This window comes from Mytilus galloprovincialis, chromosome 5, assembly GCF_965363235.1.
Source record: "Mytilus galloprovincialis chromosome 5, xbMytGall1.hap1.1, whole genome shotgun sequence".
In the NCBI taxonomy this organism is placed as follows: domain Eukaryota; kingdom Metazoa; phylum Mollusca; class Bivalvia; order Mytilida; family Mytilidae; genus Mytilus; species Mytilus galloprovincialis.
In genome coordinates this window covers 80,374,099-80,391,939 of record NC_134842.1, presented here as the reverse complement: position 1 = coordinate 80,391,939, position 17,841 = coordinate 80,374,099, and the positions used below count along the sequence as shown (strand labels likewise).

Here is a 17,841-nt window from a genome sequence, read left to right as displayed (position 1 = left end):
GATGTAAAGTTTAATATTTGGTATAGTAAAGGTCTGGAATAGGCCAACTGTAGTCTAGACTATAACAGAAGATACTTTAGTTTTAACACATGTGGATCAGTTATTAGACATGTTAGATGTAAAGTTTAATATTTGGTAAGTGTTTCTTGTATGTATTTAGATCTGTTGTTACATCTCTGTATAATTTGTTCAAAACAAGCATGACATGTATACTAGACTTTGTTGGAATTTGAGGTTGATAGCTGGTAATGACATAATTTGACTACAATGAACATGATGAATAACATGTATAGTGTCATGAGTGTAGGGCTTATTTTTTATTTTAGCATATTTTCAATTAATTTAATGATAAAAATTCAGGTGGCTGTGCCTTTTTAATTATATAAAAAAGACCCCCTTTGCAGATTTTCATATTAAAATTTAAATCACAGATTCACCCCCTTTTCTCCTAATAAGAACATCCAATAAATTTCAAATGAATTTTTACAGTAAATATGAAAAATTAACAAATTGAAGCATCCAAGGATGTCAGTCTGCTCCAGAAGCAACGAAGCATCAAATCCATTTTGGCGAGCAAATATCCACCTTTTTATATGGGACGAGCTCTGATGTCCCACAGCCCAGCTTGTCCGGCAAAACAGCCATAATTTTGGACGTCAGAGTAATCTCGGACTAGGAAAGCGATATACAAATTTTAAGACATTTTATACAGGGATTTAAAAAACATAAAGACAGCATTTTCTCAATGGCCATCCTCCTTCGCAGGTTTAAAATGTCCATAGTTTGTGCATGAGTGTTCCCAACCTGCTTGACTCATATTCATAGACATAATAAAGAGAACCCTAGGCTATGTAAAAGTTAGTCCGAGATTACTCTGACGTCCAACGTTGGACGTCAGAGTAATCTCGGACTATGTAAAGGTGCACACTCATAAGCAATAGAAACTGGTAGGTATGCAAGACCAATGATACACTCTGATGAGAGATTTTGTAAATTTTGCACAGGAAAAATTGAAAATGAGATACATTTCTTGATTGAATGTCCTCAATATAACAAAATTAGATCTAAATATAAAATCAATGATATTAATTCAAATAATTTGGATGAAAATTTTACCAAAATGTTAAATCCTATGTCTGAAAAAGAACTTAAATCTATTTGTATGTATACTGAAGAAGCTTTTTATTTGAGAGACCACCATACTGTTTCATCGGATAATAATCCTTGATAGTAGTTTGTGCATATACACATAAATCTTATATAGGTCAGTGGTCTCGTTAGCCCAAAATAGAAGGACGCTGTTCATAGGTGCCCTCAGCCGCGCCCTTCTGCCCTGACGCCTTTAAAAAAAAAAACATGGCCAAACTCATTAATAATTTCCGTATTTTAATTAAACTAAATGTGTTGGGAATTAATTTTGGAGTTACTTCCCCTGTTTTAGCTTATTACAAATGTGTGCTCCTAAAATAGCATCTATCATTGAAAAAAGGAATAAAGTAGAAATTGAATACAAAATTATATAAAAATGTTACCTTTAGGATCAAAACTTTCTTTGAAAATACAAAAAAAATATATTGCAAATTATTTTTGATAATTATACTTTTAGTCATCATGGTCATGCCGGGACATTTTATATTAAATAGGTAGTATAAGATGGCTATCAGTCTAAAGGGCTTCACATTTGGTCAGTATTAAACATGTTTTGTTTTGCAAAAAAAGTTTAGTTTAATTGGAAGTCGAATTAGAAAAATTCCAGTCTGTATGATGAGACTTAGAAGTTTTTATTACTAATTTTATTGTAGTTCAAAGGAATCTTTAAAAAGCTATGGAAAATAGTTTTGAATTTAATAAAAGTTCTGATTTAAAAAAAATTCTTGTTCAGAGTTAATTGTTATGCTTGAATCTAACAAGATGATTTTTCTAATGCAAATTTTATAGAATAAATAATCAAATCAACAACATATGCATCTTTATTGTCAACATATATACAGTAAAAAAAAACAATGTGAACTTGTGATAAAAAGCCAAGAAAGATACACACAGAAACGTAGACAAAAAAGTAAAATTACGAAAATTTAGAATAATCGTGCTGTATTTGTGTACTCCAATGTGCGCAGACGATCTGCTACTTGTCTCTTCCAAACCTGATGAACTCCAGACTATGATAAACTATATACTTCCCATTTTGCAAAGACAGAAGAATATAAGATAAGGGCTATTTCAAAAAAAATGATGCCTTTCCTTTAAACCTTTGTCAGTCTCTTGTATGATACTATATCTGTAATGTTTTAGGTCAGATAATGTATTATGATTAGTTGGTCCTAACTACCAAAGATAATAGCAGTATGTGCTCTGTTCAAAAAATATTGTCCAAAATTGTACCTCAAAATGTCAGGAGTGTAACGCTTTTAGTGTGACATTTAGAAGAGAGCATGTCCATCCATTGATGATATAGAATAAATAAGGGCAGATACAATACCAAACAATATCTTTCATCCAACTATTATATCTTGACTATGATTTCTTGTTAAATTCTTCCATATATTTACATTTTTATGAGCCTCATAAGGTAAGTCAAATAAGTTTGTGTAAAAAACAAAATGTTAGTAAAAGTCAATATGCTGCCAGAAAATGTCTTTGTAGGTGAAATAACATGTTTCTGTACATCTTGCACGGTTTATTTTTTTTGTTTAGTATCATAGCTTGGCACAGGTGCAACCAGTTGACCCTGAAGTTCTACTACTGGAATATTATGGTTACAATAAGAGGACTACCCAGGTCTGTCAGGAGTGTAACAACTGGGTTAAGATGTATTTTTTTTAGAAACAATGTTGTTATAGTTGTTGTTTTTTCTTGAATTTCAGTGAACATTACCTGTTACAGTTTATCAGTAACAAACATGCCATTATTATGGCCTTCATTGCTTTTGTATGCTCAATAATTCAATGTCAGGAGTGTAACACAAAAAAATGCCTTATTTCAATCTTATAAGCAAAGGTAAGTTATTGGAAGAAAAACAAGCTGACAATTATTATAAAATGACATTACTACACCTCAGCTTAACACAGAATACAAGTCTACATCATTACTTTTGAAATTTTTGAACTAAAATTGCAATTGAACTAGCTTGTTTAAATGTGTTACAGTCCTGACATACAAGTATTGAGCATAAACAAGCAATAAAGGCCATAATAATGGCATGTTTGTTACTGAAAATATGCAACAGATGGTGTTCACACTCAAATTCCAGAAAAGAAAACCAATAATAACAACATTGTTTCTATAAAAAACAACATGAATGTTACACTTAAACATTTTAAAGCGTTACACTCCTGACATTTTTGGGTACATTTTTGGACAATTTTTAATATACAGAGCACATACTGCTACCATCTTTGGTAGTACGAACAAACTTATCATAACACATTATCTGACATAAAAACAGCATATATATAGTATCAAACAAGAGACTGAACAAGGTGTAAAGGAAAGCCATCTTTTTTTTTTAAATAGACAATTAGCAAAATTTGTAAATATGTAAGAAGTATATAATTTTTTTTAACCTGTTCTTAATTTGCACTAAAATAATATGTGAAATATAAAGACTCTACATGATTTCAGGTCAGTTTCAGGTTAAAATATGGTAGCAATAAATTATTGTCAGGAGTGTAACATTTGTTACACTCCTGACAAGTTTCTGATGTAGCTTATCTATAACAAAATTCAATATGATTCTTTATTAAAATAATTGTAACATCTTTACAATGTAATGAGAAAGCCGATCTGTCTTGTAAAAGTGATTTTTCTGCACACTATTCACCAAAGATTCTTAAAAATTAAAGTGTAATTCTCATTAAACATGTTAAAAGTTTGCTCTTTGCTCAGAAATTAAAAAAATATGTAATCAAATATCTAATAAATTTATTTATTTGTGAGATTGTAAATCTAAAATAGATATCATTACTGATTTTCTAAACATTCCATTAAAAAACAGTCTTACAGTTACTGAAAAAATATGTCAGGAGTGTAACAAAAGGATAAAAAACACATGTTTGTATTTTTTAAATGAAGAAAACTTAGAATTGACTGAAGCAATTGTTGTGAAATTTTCAGAGGATGTAATTAGATCATATATGTTTGCTTCCTCATACTTTTTATATAAAATTAAAGCTTTTGCAAAGAGATATAAAAACTTTTGAAATAAGTTATTAAAGAATACACTAAAAATTGGTGAAATTTACATATTTAAAAAAAAAAACTGTTTATAAGTAAAAAAAAATTGCAGGAAAATCATTTAGTACCTTTATTGCAACAAACAAAAAAATTACATTGATGTTTATATTCTTATTTATGTTTGTCAGTTGATATTATTATTTTGTTGTTTCCTTTGAAAAGTGGATGAATTCTTATGAGTAAAATGTTGTTAAAATTTTTGTTTTTATTATTTTGCATTAACCCTTGGTAGTTTTGTAAACTTGAATGTCGCTGGATTAAAGAAAAATGATAGAAAAAAGATTAGCAATGACTTATTTTTTACCATGTTTGTCACACTTTGTCATCATTTTTTTTGAAATAGCCCATAAGTAAGGAAAAAACAAAAGTTATGATATGGAACTCATCTTGAAAATTGCAACCTTTGAAATCAAATGGAAAAGTTCCACATTGGCTCAGAACATGCAGAAGCATTAGAAACTGTAGAAAATTATAAACATATAGGAATTGATAGAGACTCTCGTGAAGTAGAGGCAACAAGGACAATTATTGGAAACCATCTAAAAACTGCAAGACAGACGTCTTACGCACTTATGGGCTCAGGACTGCATGGTTAAAAATGGACTTAACCCAGAGGTGTCATGTAAACTCTGGTCAACGTATGTGGTTCCACGTTTGTTATTTGGACTTGAAATAGTAAATCTTAGTGCTAAAGATATTTCCCATTTAGATATCTTCTGTAATAACTTTCTGAAATAAATTCAAAATCTTCCCGCTAGAGCCTCCAACGCAGGAGCTTATCTACTTCTAGGTCAATTACCTATCATTGCACTTCTACATAAAAAGATCCTGATAACATTTGGTACCATAGCTAGAAGCGACTATGTTGAAAATGATCTTGCTAAACGTCAACTGTCTACAAAAGGAAAAAATTCAAAAAGCTGGTTTATAAGGGCTGACAGGATTTTGAAACAATATAATTTACAGTGTGCCTCAGAGGTTTTACTTAAACCAGAGACAAAATACAAGTGGAAAATGAAAGTAAAGAAGTCTGTTGATGGCTTTTAGTCCGAAAAACTATTTATTGAAGCCAAATCAAAACCGTCATTAGGGTACCTGAATATCAAAAACTGTAAAATTGGTGCTGTTAATTCTATATGGAAGAGTGCAGGTTCGGAACAAATGTGTATATGTAAAGCCTGTTAAATAAGACCAAAATGCTTTTGGATACATTCAATCTACATGTTCTACAGTACAACTGCTCAAAATTTTCAAATGGTCAAAAAACTTCAATTTGTCCACTGTGTGAGGAAGGAACTGAAAACAAGGAACATTTTCTTTTTGTGTGCTCTAGCTTAACAAGTATTAGAGACATTTTTATCTCAAAACTTTATACAGTCGTTGTACCAAAGATTGGAACTGCTGCATGGTCTGACATATGCGTTAGCAACTCAAAAATGATAAAATTAATCTTGAACTGTAGATTTTTCGATTGGTACTACGTGTTAGAGAAAAATGACATTAATTTGGTGGAATCGATTACAAGAAGTCTGTGTTACACTCTCCATGAAAAACATAGTGCTCTCCTTGAAAGTAAATAAAAGGGCCATTTCAAAAACAATGAGGATTTTTACTTTTTGTGGTATATTTTTATATTAGTTAAGTTTAGAATTATAACACAGGTGTTATAAAATGAAGGATAGTCAGGACTAGCTTGCTGCCAAGTTTCATGAAGATATCTCAAACCACTTCAGAGAAATGTTTTAAAAACAGGCCATTTTTGTCAGGAGTGTGACGCTTTTAGCGTGACATTTAAAAAATTAGAAATTTTCAAAGTAGTATTGAAAAAAGTGGATCGTTTTTATGCTAAACTGAAATATTTCTGGTAGTTGCTACATTATTAGTCTTAAATATTTTTGTAATTTTGTCCAATAAAATTTTAAAATAAGTAAACACTGACCTTTATTGTGAAGGCATGTACAAAAAATAAAGTCTTTCAAAAAATGACACTTTTAAAATTAAAGCTTCCTTGTAACCATGTTTTAAAGTCCAATAATGTCAGTATGTGAAATAAGTTTGTATTGGTATATTAGCACTATAATTAAGGGTATGTTGGTGCTCTAAATCACATATTTTATTGTTTTAATGGACACCAAAGAGAGGCACCCAAAAATGTCAGGAGTGTGACAACTGTCTTTAAACATCTACCAAAGGATACATAGGACTTAAATATTTTCTTTTTCTTTATTTTTCAGAAGTGGCTATTCCAAAGAGAAGAAAAAAATTTATTACAACTGGGATATGTTTATATCATAGATGTGGGAGTGCATTATATATGTCAGGAGTGTGACGCTTTTTTTAAGGCATTTTCTGTCAATTCATAATTTCACAAGGACAAGTTCCACAAGTTTCTTTGTGTTAGAAATGTTGAAACCAAGTTATATTCCTATCATTTACCTCTTAAATGTGTTATTTATCATGATTGTTTTGGCACAATGAGTTTTAATTAGTCATTTTTCTATTTTTTGTGCACAGTAATGCAAATTTATCAAAGAAAATAAGTGTGTACAACTATAATATCATATAGGAAAGTGAGGAGATGAATTTTGTACAAAATAGAACAATTATTTTGATTTAAAATGGTATATTTAAAGATGTTTCAAGGATTAACCATTCAGATGTAATTCGTCACACTCCTGACATGAATTTAACAATTTAAGAAAAATATGAAAATGAGCTTTATTTTTAGGACAGATAATTGAAAGACAGCTAGTAAAATGAAGAAACTTTTGGTAAAACTTCCATTCCTTAAAACATCTACTAGATTTGCCGAAATAAGCAGGGCAAAATTCTCTAGAAGAAATCAATCAAAGAAAGAGACTTCGAAAGAGAGAACCCCCAAATACTGGCTGAATCTGAAATTAAAAGATGATCAGAGGAAGTTGGACCATCTTTAACAAAATAAAAACCTATAAAACCAAGCTAACAAAAAAAGGCTTAAAGAAAGAAGAACTTTGAATTCCAAATTTGATAAACAATATAAAGAAAAACAAAGGCAGTGGCAGAGAAACAGTAGAAAAAAAGGAAGAAAGATAAAAAAGAAGTTGGGTTGAATAAGGACTTAGAATCGAACAAAAACAGCTCAAAAATTCAAATGAGAACAGATCTGTGACTGTGTCAGATTCCAGATCTACAGTGAGAAAACCTGCACAACACACAAGAAAACAACTGCCACAAAACCCAAATGCTTATGAATGATCTCGTCTGAAGGCCCTTTCTTCTTGGTGTAGCATTTTTTATGATGTGTTTCAAAGTACTCGTCCAAGCATTTGGGTTTTGTGGCAGTTGTTTTCTTGTGTGTTGTGCAGGTTTTCTCACTGTAGATCTGGAATCTGACACAGTCACAGATCTGTTCTCATTTGAATTTTTGAGTTGTTTTTGTTCGATTCTAAGTCCTTATTCAACCCAACTTCTTTTTTATCTTTCTTCCTTTTTTTCTACTGTTTCTCTGCCACTGCCTTTGTTTTTCTTTATATTGTTTATAAAATTTGGAATTCAAAGTTCTTCTTTCTTTAAGCCTTTTTTTGTTAGCTTGGTTTTGTAGTTTTTTATTTTGTTTAAGATTGTCCAACTTCCTCTGATCATTTTTCAATTTTATATTCAGCCAGTATTAGCGGGTTCTCTCTTTCCAAGTCTCTTTCTTTGAATCATTTCTTCTAGAGAATTTTGCCTGGCTTATGTCAGCAAGTCTAGTGGATGTTTTAAGGAATGGAAGTTTTACCAAAAGTTTTTTCATTTTACTAGCTGTCTTTCAACTATCTGTCCTAAAAATAAAGCTAATTTTTATATTTTTCTTAAATTGTTAAATTCATGTCAGGAGTGTGACGAATTACATCTGAATGGTTAATCCTTGAAACATCTTTAAATACAAGAGTGCACACGCTGAAATGTCTCGCCTTCTTTACTAATCATTGATATTATGTTGATAGCCCTAAGTATAAAGCTTTATTACAACTGTCTCATAAACTTAACATTAACCAAGATAACTAAACAAAGACCAATGAACCATGAAAATGAGGTCAAGGTCAGATGAACCATGCCAGGCAGAATGTACAGCTAACAATGCTTCTATACAATATATATAGTTGACCTATTACTTATAGTTTAAGAAAAATAGACCAAAACACAAAAAATTAACACTGTGCAATGAACCGTGAAAATGAATTCATGGTCAAAAGAAACCTGCGCTACTGACATAAAGATCATAAAATATTTCCATACACCAAATATAGTTGACCTATGGCATATAGTATTAGATAAATAGACCAAAACTCAAAAACTTAACTTTGACCACTGAACCATGAAAATGAAGTCAAGGTCACATGACATCTGCCCGCTAGACATGTACACCTTACAATCATTCCATACAACAAATATAGTAGACCTATTGCATATAGTATGAAAAAAACCAGACCAAAACACAAAAATTTAACTATAACCACTGAACCATGAAAATGAGGTCAAGGTCACATGACATCTGCCCGCTAGACATGTACACCTTACAATCATTCCATACAACAAATACAGTAGACCTATTGCATATAGTATGAAAAAACAGACCAAAACACAAAAATTTAACTATAACCACTGAACCATGAAAATGAGGTCAAGGTCAGATGACACCTGCCAGTTGGACATGTACACCTTACAGTCCTTCCATACACCGAATATACAAGGCCTATTGCTTATAGTATCTGAGATACGGACTTGACCACCAAAACTTAACCTTGTTCACTGATCCATGAAATGAGGTCGAGGTCAAGTGAAAACTGTCTGACAGTCGTGAGGACCTTGCAAGGTACGCACATATCAAATATAGTTATCCTATTACTTATAATAAGAGAGAATTCAACATTACAAAAAATCTGAACTTTTTTTTCAAGTGGTCACTGAACCATGAAAATTAGGTCAAGGACATTGAACATGTGACTGACGGAAACTTCGTAACATGAGGCATCTATATACAAAGTATGAAGCATCCAGGTCTTTCACCTTCTAAAATATAAACCTTTTAAGAAGTTAGCTAACGCCGCCGCCGTAGCCGCCGCCGCCGCCGTCGGATCACTATCCCTATGTCGAGCTTTCTGCAACAAAAGTTGCAGGCTCGACAATACCATTTTAAATCAAAATAATTGTTCTATTTTGTACAAAATTCATTTCCTCACTTTCCTATATGATATTATAGTTGTACACACTTATTTCCTTTGATAAATTTGCATTACTGTGCACAAAAAATAGAAAAATAACTAATTAAAACTCATTGTGACAAAACAATTATGATAAATAACACATTTAAGAGGTAAATGATAGGAATATAACTTGGTTTCAACATTTCTAACACAAAGAAACTTGTTGGACTTGTCCTTGTGAAATTATGAATTGACAGAAAATGTCTTAAAAAAAGCGTCACACTCCTGACATATATAAGGCACTCCCACATGTATGATATAAACATATCACAGTTGTAATAATTTTTTTTCTTCTCTTTGGAATAGCCACTTCTGAAAAATAAAGAAGAAGAAAATATTTAAGTCCTATCTATTCTTTGGTAGATGTTTAAAGACAGTTGTCACACTCCTGACATTTTTGGGTGCCTCTCTTTGTATTTTTTTTTAAATGGCCCTAAAAAGAAAGTCCTGTTCTGTGGCAAAAGATATCAGTAATTGAAATCAATGATATAGCAATGTGTTAAGTGAATTTTTGTGAAAGTTTAAAGCATTTTTCAATCTTTGTAACATATGTCAGGAGTGTGACAAAATACTGAAAATAGAAGGCTTTTTCTACATACAATTGCATATAAACGGTACAATGAAATGACATTTTTTTTTTGCAAATGATCACAAAAACTCAGGGCTTTCAAAGTTTACTATTCTAACTGAAATATATTAAGATTCTTTTTATTGGCAAAAACTTCAATCACTAGTTATTATTATTTTTTTCAAATTAAGCTATTCAATTTGATTGTTATTATATGATTTAGCAGAAAAGATGGAAATTTTGGTTTTAAAATTTTTCTTTTTCTATTGACTTTCATTTGGAAAAGGTTTGAGCAATGTTTTTTTAACTGTTTTATTACCAAACTTGTTTATAAGTAGTATGGTTTCTGTTCAAATTTTTTGAGATGTATGTTATTAAAATTTAAGATTATTCAATGTGTCTGTTTCATTCTGCCTGAAACTTTGGAATTATAAAATTTAAAGTATCGGTAATAGGGTAAGACAAAAAGAAATACAAAATATTGAGTTTGAAATTGGACCCCCCATGTCACACTTTTGCCTCATTTTTTTAAAAATGTCCCAAAACATTTAAAAGTTGTAAGGTTTACCAAACTCATAAGTACGTGTAAATAGATAAAATTGTTTAAAAATAATGTATAGTGACTGGAAACAGACTGTAAATATAGTGAAACAAAATTTTACTGGATGAACTCCAGGTTCTCCTGATAGAGGAGGGATTTACAGAAGGTAACAGGTATGGTATCAATATGAATTTAGAATAAATGTATTTACACTTTTGGTATTTAGCTGAATTTTGTCTCCGAATGACCTTAGATCTGCTCCGAATAACCTTCTGACATCAAACAACAATCACTTTTTAATTGTGACATCAAATTTTTTAAATTGTGATGTTAAAGTTTACGGGAACTTGTGTGATTTTACGTAATGGCGGACAAATTTGCATACAACTTCATTACAAGTGTAAATATGTCTATGTAATGGTATTCATAGATTATACTTAGAATGTTATGATATCCATGGAATTTACTTATGACTTGTTGTTACATGCATCTGTATATATCATAAATTTATATGTTGTTAGTTTAATATTATTAATTATTGTCAACAAGTATTCTGTAGGTGTCTGTATTTGAATCACGCCTCTATCATAAAATATGTTTGTAACAATTAACGTTGTCCAGCAATACTTCACTCTGGTTGGGTTTGACCGGCAAACCCAACTTGGCAGCAGAAAAACATAGAGCAACCAGCTCTTCTTTGGTCCCTTCTTCTGTTAGTCCCCTCATTGTTAAATAATGTCGTAAATTGTCTGTTTTCCATGTTTTAAATTCTTTCAACGATGTATTTTGGTAATCAGGATCCATAGTAAAGTATAATAAATATTTTAAAGTGAAAGTAGAAAAACAAACCGGCAGTACGTTTAAACCGGAAGCAGACGATAAACAACAAAGACGTTTCTAAGCAAAACATATAATACAATGGCCACTTACGATACCGATTCCGCGGCCTCTCGACCTTTGACACGGGTCGCCTACGTTCAACATAAAGTAATAGCGATAAGGTGTAAAATTTGTGCTCTTTCCAATAAATATTGAATTGAATATCACCTAAACACAGAAAAAAAGAAATATGCAGGCTTAACAAAACAGACTGGGTCTGATTTCAAAACACAACTAAAAACTAACCAAGACAGAGTTGCCAGTAGTTGTCAATTCCCTCAATTTTCAATTTATATGTTTTTTGTCCAGGTCAAGGGAGGTAATCAAAGGAAAATGGGTTACACTAAAGACGGGTTGCACTAATGACAGGACGATTGCCCGGATAGTGACAGGACTTGTTGCCGACCAGTTGAATATATGTATAGCGTTTAAGTAAATAAAGTTGATCGGACGGTATTCACACTCGCCGTTAAACGCTATACATATATTCAACTGGTCGGCAACAAGTGTTAATATCTCTTTTGTTGGTTACAATATTTGTCACAAAAATTCTGGAATCTGTGAGAATAATAAATATTAGATACGAAAAGATAGTAAAAAAAAATGTTTTTCTCCATAAAAAGTTGACCGGACGGTATTCACATTCGCCAATATATGTTTTAAATATATTGAAATGATCAACACAAATGTTAATATCTCTTTTGTTTTACAATATTCGTTCATGAAATTCTGGAATCTATGAGATTTATAAATATTTTATACGAAAATATAAACTTTATGATAAACAAAAATGTTTTTCTGCCAAAAAAAATAACCGGACGGTGTTGTGTGTGACATTCGCCGATGTACACGTTGATTATACATGTATGCAAGGAATTGTATATTTAAAAGGAATGGAAACGCGGCCGTCTTCAAAGAAAATATTATGATGCATCTCTTGCTTTGACCGGGTGTTGATTACACCCCATCGCTCTAACTGGCTCATTACTTATCTGGTAGAAGTTATCGAACGTGGTCATTTAATTAGCCTGGGATCCGGCCCAATCTAGCTGCGCGTCGTATACTGACAAGATTAGCCAGGACCCCAGGCTATCATTTAATCTGACACTAGTTATCTAACTTGACAATGATATTATTTTCTTCTTAGGCATGTTTCTGTAATAAAAAATAATAAACTAAAATCCTTCTGAGGGGCATTCTTTTTCATGGTGTAAAATAAATCATAATTGTTTTTTTTTAGAAGATGATTCGAAATACCTATTTTATTGTAGAGTAATGGTACTTACATTGTGCAAGTTGCGTTGTGCAAGTACGAACGCGGTATAGTAGGTGATAAATCATGAAACCAAAAATAAATTAATCCAAGAAAAAAATATAACAATACAACCACATGCAAAGTTACTTATAAAAAAACTTTTTATTCTAGATTTTTTTATCTTGATATTTCACGAAGGTATGTCACAATCAGATGATATCGGACATTTTACGAGTTTTAAATAGTTTTCATGCAAAATACAGGAAATTTTAAAAATGTAGTTAAATGACTTTTCAATTGTGAAATATGACTGATAAAGAAAGAAGTTAACAAATCATTATGAAGGGAAGAAAAAAGTAAACAACTGCAGTATATTATCTAGATAACATAACTTAGATTACAGGTGTTATAATAAACAATGGCATGCGGGGTGTTCCAATTTGCAGGTATAATATTTCATGTATTAATGATAAGCTAATTTGTGTCTTACATACTTAAGATGTTAAAAATTAAAAACGCCGAGCTCACCTGTTAATTAATGCTAAATTATGCAGAGATGCAATAAATTTTCTAATTAGAAACAGTTAAAACTTTCCCACATTCGCACTTTATGTATTTTAACACCAAAGGAATACTTTTGCGACCTATAGACTACTGCTCTTCGAGAAAAAAGGAAGGAACAGTTTTGCTGTTGCGTATGGTAATTTGCGGCAACGCTTAATAATGGCAAACTGCATTACCAAACAACGATTTAGTATAAAAAAAAGTATTTACCAAAAAATAAATGAATAACATCGGATATGTATATAAAAAGGCACAATCAATCCCAATCGTAAGTCTTTGTATATATTTCTTGTCTGTTATTTCCAACTTCGTCGGTGTCGAACTTGACTGAACAAAATGGCGTCAATGTGAACTATAAATATGGGATTTTGAAAAATCATAGCAAATTCGTTGTTATCACCATTTTCATAAAACCAACACTATTTGATAGAAAAAAGATTAAGCTTTAAAATTGTATGTCAATGTCACATCTATTTCACGCAGTTATTTAACTCATACCAAAATACAAAGTGTCGATGTATTTGTTGACGCACAACTTCAAATTTTCAACATGTTTCGATATAAAATAATTTACATAGTACCAATTATATTTAGCATTCATAATTTAGACCAAACTGTAGGAAAATATTTCTTCTTTAAAGTGATATCTCATTTTCTCACTTTTTTCTTTCTACTTTTCAATAATATAAAGAAATCGTAGTGCACTCCCAGTTTGATAGACATATTTTGACAGAATAATGAAACTCAAAACAGAAATTTCGAAAAATCGTAGAAAACTCAGAAAAGTAACAAGAAACTTTAAAAAGAGCTTAACGATAGAATAAGGTTTCAGCTTCATAATGATATCAACTGTTTTGTTTTGCGCTTCGTAGTTGTCGAGTTTTTAGAAAAAAATCAAAACACCGTATTTTTTGTTTTGTAATCCGGATGAAACTCCCTCAAGTTTGAAGACAGAGGTCTATTCTAATGAGAATTTACTCAATACAATATTACAAACCTATGTTTAATGAGGCATTAAAATGATACCTAAGGCCTTTCCTTTTTCAAGGAATAAAAGTTTATTCTTGATTTCGGCTTTATCTCTCATTTATATCGTCTCAAGCAAGATGACCCCGTGAATTTAAAGACCGATCTATATGACAGGAAATGGACCACCGTCATGACTTTTCATATTATTCATCATACTTCCGCCTGAGCCAGACATGGATTATAGCTCTGCGGGTGCCCTACGGGTATCCCGATTGATCTCGAGCCGCGTTTCCATTCCTTTTAAATATACAATTCCTTGATGTATGTTAATAAAAAAAAAATTAAGGATTAACAATATTTAAGCAGCTGATTTAAGTCATGAAACTGGAGAAATCTGCGACATCAATAAATATATGATATGTAAATATAAACTTTCTTGAAAAAAAAAATGACCGGACTGAGGTTCCAAGGGTAGGGACATTCAAATAATTGTGCCTCCTAAGAGTCCGCGAAACTCTCAGGATTCACGATTTTGCGTAATATTTGTTCATAGCTTCTGGGTCGGGGTCTTGACGGCCGCCAGATCCCTCACCAAATGGCGAATATATCTTGCCTCACTTTTAAAAGAATCTAGTTAAGCCCCTGGATACAGTAGCAACGAATTCTATAGTAATCAAATTTCGAATGCTTTCGAAGAGAAAATGAAAGACTATAAGGTGATTTTTTTTTTATAACTGAATTTAAATATAGTGACAGACTAGTTAGTGACAGTGCAGTATTATACTAAAGTAACTTTGTGTTCGATGCCCGTGCAAGGTAATCTGTGTCTTTTATTTTCTATCATAAAGGGTCAGAACACGACTTAATACAAGTTTACTCCTTCAATGTTATAGGTCTTATTGCAATACATTGTTGTTATTTTTTCAAATGATTTGATACCAGGAGATTGGTGATCTCACTTTTAATTTAATCCATGTCAGACAGCTATCTAGTTTTATCTGAGATTTTGTATTGTTTAATAAAATGTGCATGCAATTCACTGTAATCTTTGATTGGATTCTAATTGCCAACTTGATTATATAAGTTAATTCAATTAATGTCTCAGGTGTGAAAACTTAAATGACATGATTATTGGCTTGATTGGTGATTACGACAGGTGTCAAAATTAGATAATAATCTTAATTTAATAATAAATATTTTAAATATCAGGTCTTCTAGTGTGCTGGTGAACTTACTCAGGTCAACATTTTGGGCTCAAAGTTTTTATTATAAAGTGTATATTTATAGAGTTCACAGATTCCTTAATTTCATGGATAGATATTTAACATGTGTCGATCAGTACAATATATTTAAAGCATATATATGGGCAAATGTGAATTCCGTCTGGTCAACTTTATTTGCTCAAAAATATTTTTTTTACTATAAATTTAATATTTTCTTATAACATATTTATAAATCTCCAAAATTTCTTAATTTCATCAGAGACATTATATGTCTCTGATTTCATGGACAAATATGGTAAAACAAAAGAGATATTAACATTTTTGTCGATCATTTCAATATATTTAAAGCATATATATCGGCGAATGTGAATTCCGTCCGGTCAACTCTTTTTGAAGAAAAACATTTTTATGTACTATAAAGTTTATATTTTCATATCAAGTATTTATTGATCTCTTAGATTTCTTAGTTTGGTGTAAAAATATTGTAAAACAAATAAGACATAACGCTTTTTTTTATCAGTTCAATATAATTAACGCGTACATCGGCGAATGTGAATACCGTCCGGTCAACTTTTTATGGAGAAAAACATTTTTTTTTATTTTTTTACTTTGAAATTTATATTTTCGTATCTAATATTTATTATTTTCACAGATTCCGGAATTTTGTTGACAAATATTGTAAAACAAAAGAGATATTAACACTTGTTGCCGACCAGTTGAATATATGTATAGCGTTTAACGGCGAGTGTGAATACCGTCCGGTCAACTTTATATACTCAAAAATATTTTTTTCACTTATTTTGTTTGATTTTCATAAAATATATTTTAATATCTTTAAGGTCTACAAATATTAAACAAATCTACTGAATAACAAAAAAGTTATGACTATTTATATCTCGTCCGGTCAACCGTCCTGTCACTATCCGGGCAATCGTCCTGTCATTAGTGCTTCTTCCCACTAAAGACCTGAAAGTGGACCTGAAAAGACCTGAAAATATACGACTAAAATTATTCAAATTGCAATCTAACTTTTTTATTATAGGATGGAATTTCTTCAAGTTGGGATTTTATTAATTGTAAATGTCCATATTTCAGTAAAATTTAAATGTTTTAAATTAAAAACAAATGTTTGATGCCAAAAGTTGGACCTGAAGGGACCTGAAAATCTATGGTCGGACTAATTTTAACTTCAAAAACTTTTTTAATATTCAGTGGATATTTTTCAACTTTTGATTTTGTGAAACAAAAAGTTCAGTATAATGATAAAATAAAAATAAAATTATATGAAAAATATCGTTCGGGTGCGCAATTGATGCATTTGGAAAACAAGATTTGGCGCAAATGATACCCCTGAAAAAAAAAACAGTAATTGGCTAGGATGAAATTTGAAAAAAAGGCAGGACAGGATTTTGAGTAAAAAAAAAAAGGCAGGATGAGTAACTTAATTGGCAAAAAAAAAGGCAGGATGACAATTGTTGTAAAAAAGTCAGGATAAGCTAAGAAAAAAAAAGGCAGGACCGAATAGACTGAAAAATAAAAAGGCAGGACAGAGATTACAAATAAAAAATTAGGCAGGACACAATTTTTCATCCTAGCCCCCCCCCCCCCCCATAAAAATCAAATGGTAGCTCCCTTATGGGGAGGCAATACTATTATTTTCATTTTATAAATAAAAAAGTGTAAGACCTGCTTTAATATATTTTAATGCAGTTTAAGCAAGTTAATTGAATTAGTTTGAATAATTTCAACGGGCAATCTTTTTTTTTTTCTTTATGTCAGACCAAGATTCATCATCAACAAGGTATTTTGTATCCAAATATGTTCTTGTATAAATATAGAGTCATTCGTTCTCTTCAATAGACTGACTTTTGTCTAAAGTAAAAACAAATATAAAAAAACAATGCGAGTTTAAATACATCTACCCCTATGATCCATTCATGTCTTTTATTTCCCCGACAAGGTCCGAATTTTGTAACTCAACCATTATATTTTCGATAAAATTATTTATCATTTTAATGACATATTATACCTTTCCTATAACACAATTCATATTTCAAGGAGATTGATTGAAAACAGTTAAAGATCTTGAATAAATCTGACCGCAGTCTTTTCAAGCAATTTTTTTTATGTTATTAAATTTTCCGTTTAGGTCCGAGTTTTCACACCCCAACGATATTTTTCATATAATTTAATTTTTATTTTATCATTATACTGAACTTTAAGTTTCACAAAATCTAAAGTTGAAAGATAACCATTGAATATTAAAAAAGTTATTGGAGTTAGAATTAGTCCGACCATAGATTTTCAGGTCCCTTCAGGTCTTTTCTTTTCTCCGTTCAAGTCCAACTTTTGGCATCAAAAATTTGTTTTTTATTTAAAAC

The 17,841-nt window shown here is 31.0% G+C and overlaps 1 protein-coding gene across 2 annotated transcripts in view; it reads right to left on the bottom strand.

Annotated features, from left to right (window-relative positions):
• The window catches only part of LOC143076475 (sphingomyelin phosphodiesterase 4-like), a 37,709-nt gene extending 26,296 nt beyond the window's left edge, over window positions 1-11,413 (bottom strand). For both annotated transcript variants that reach the window (XM_076252265.1, XM_076252266.1), the window contains exon 1: window positions 11,198-11,413. In XM_076252265.1, the coding sequence (XP_076108380.1) occupies window positions 11,198-11,374 (177 nt within the window). In that variant the 5' untranslated portion in view covers window positions 11,375-11,413. The remainder of the gene's footprint in view (window positions 1-11,197) is intronic.
• Window positions 11,414-17,841: the final 6,428 nt, after the last annotated feature.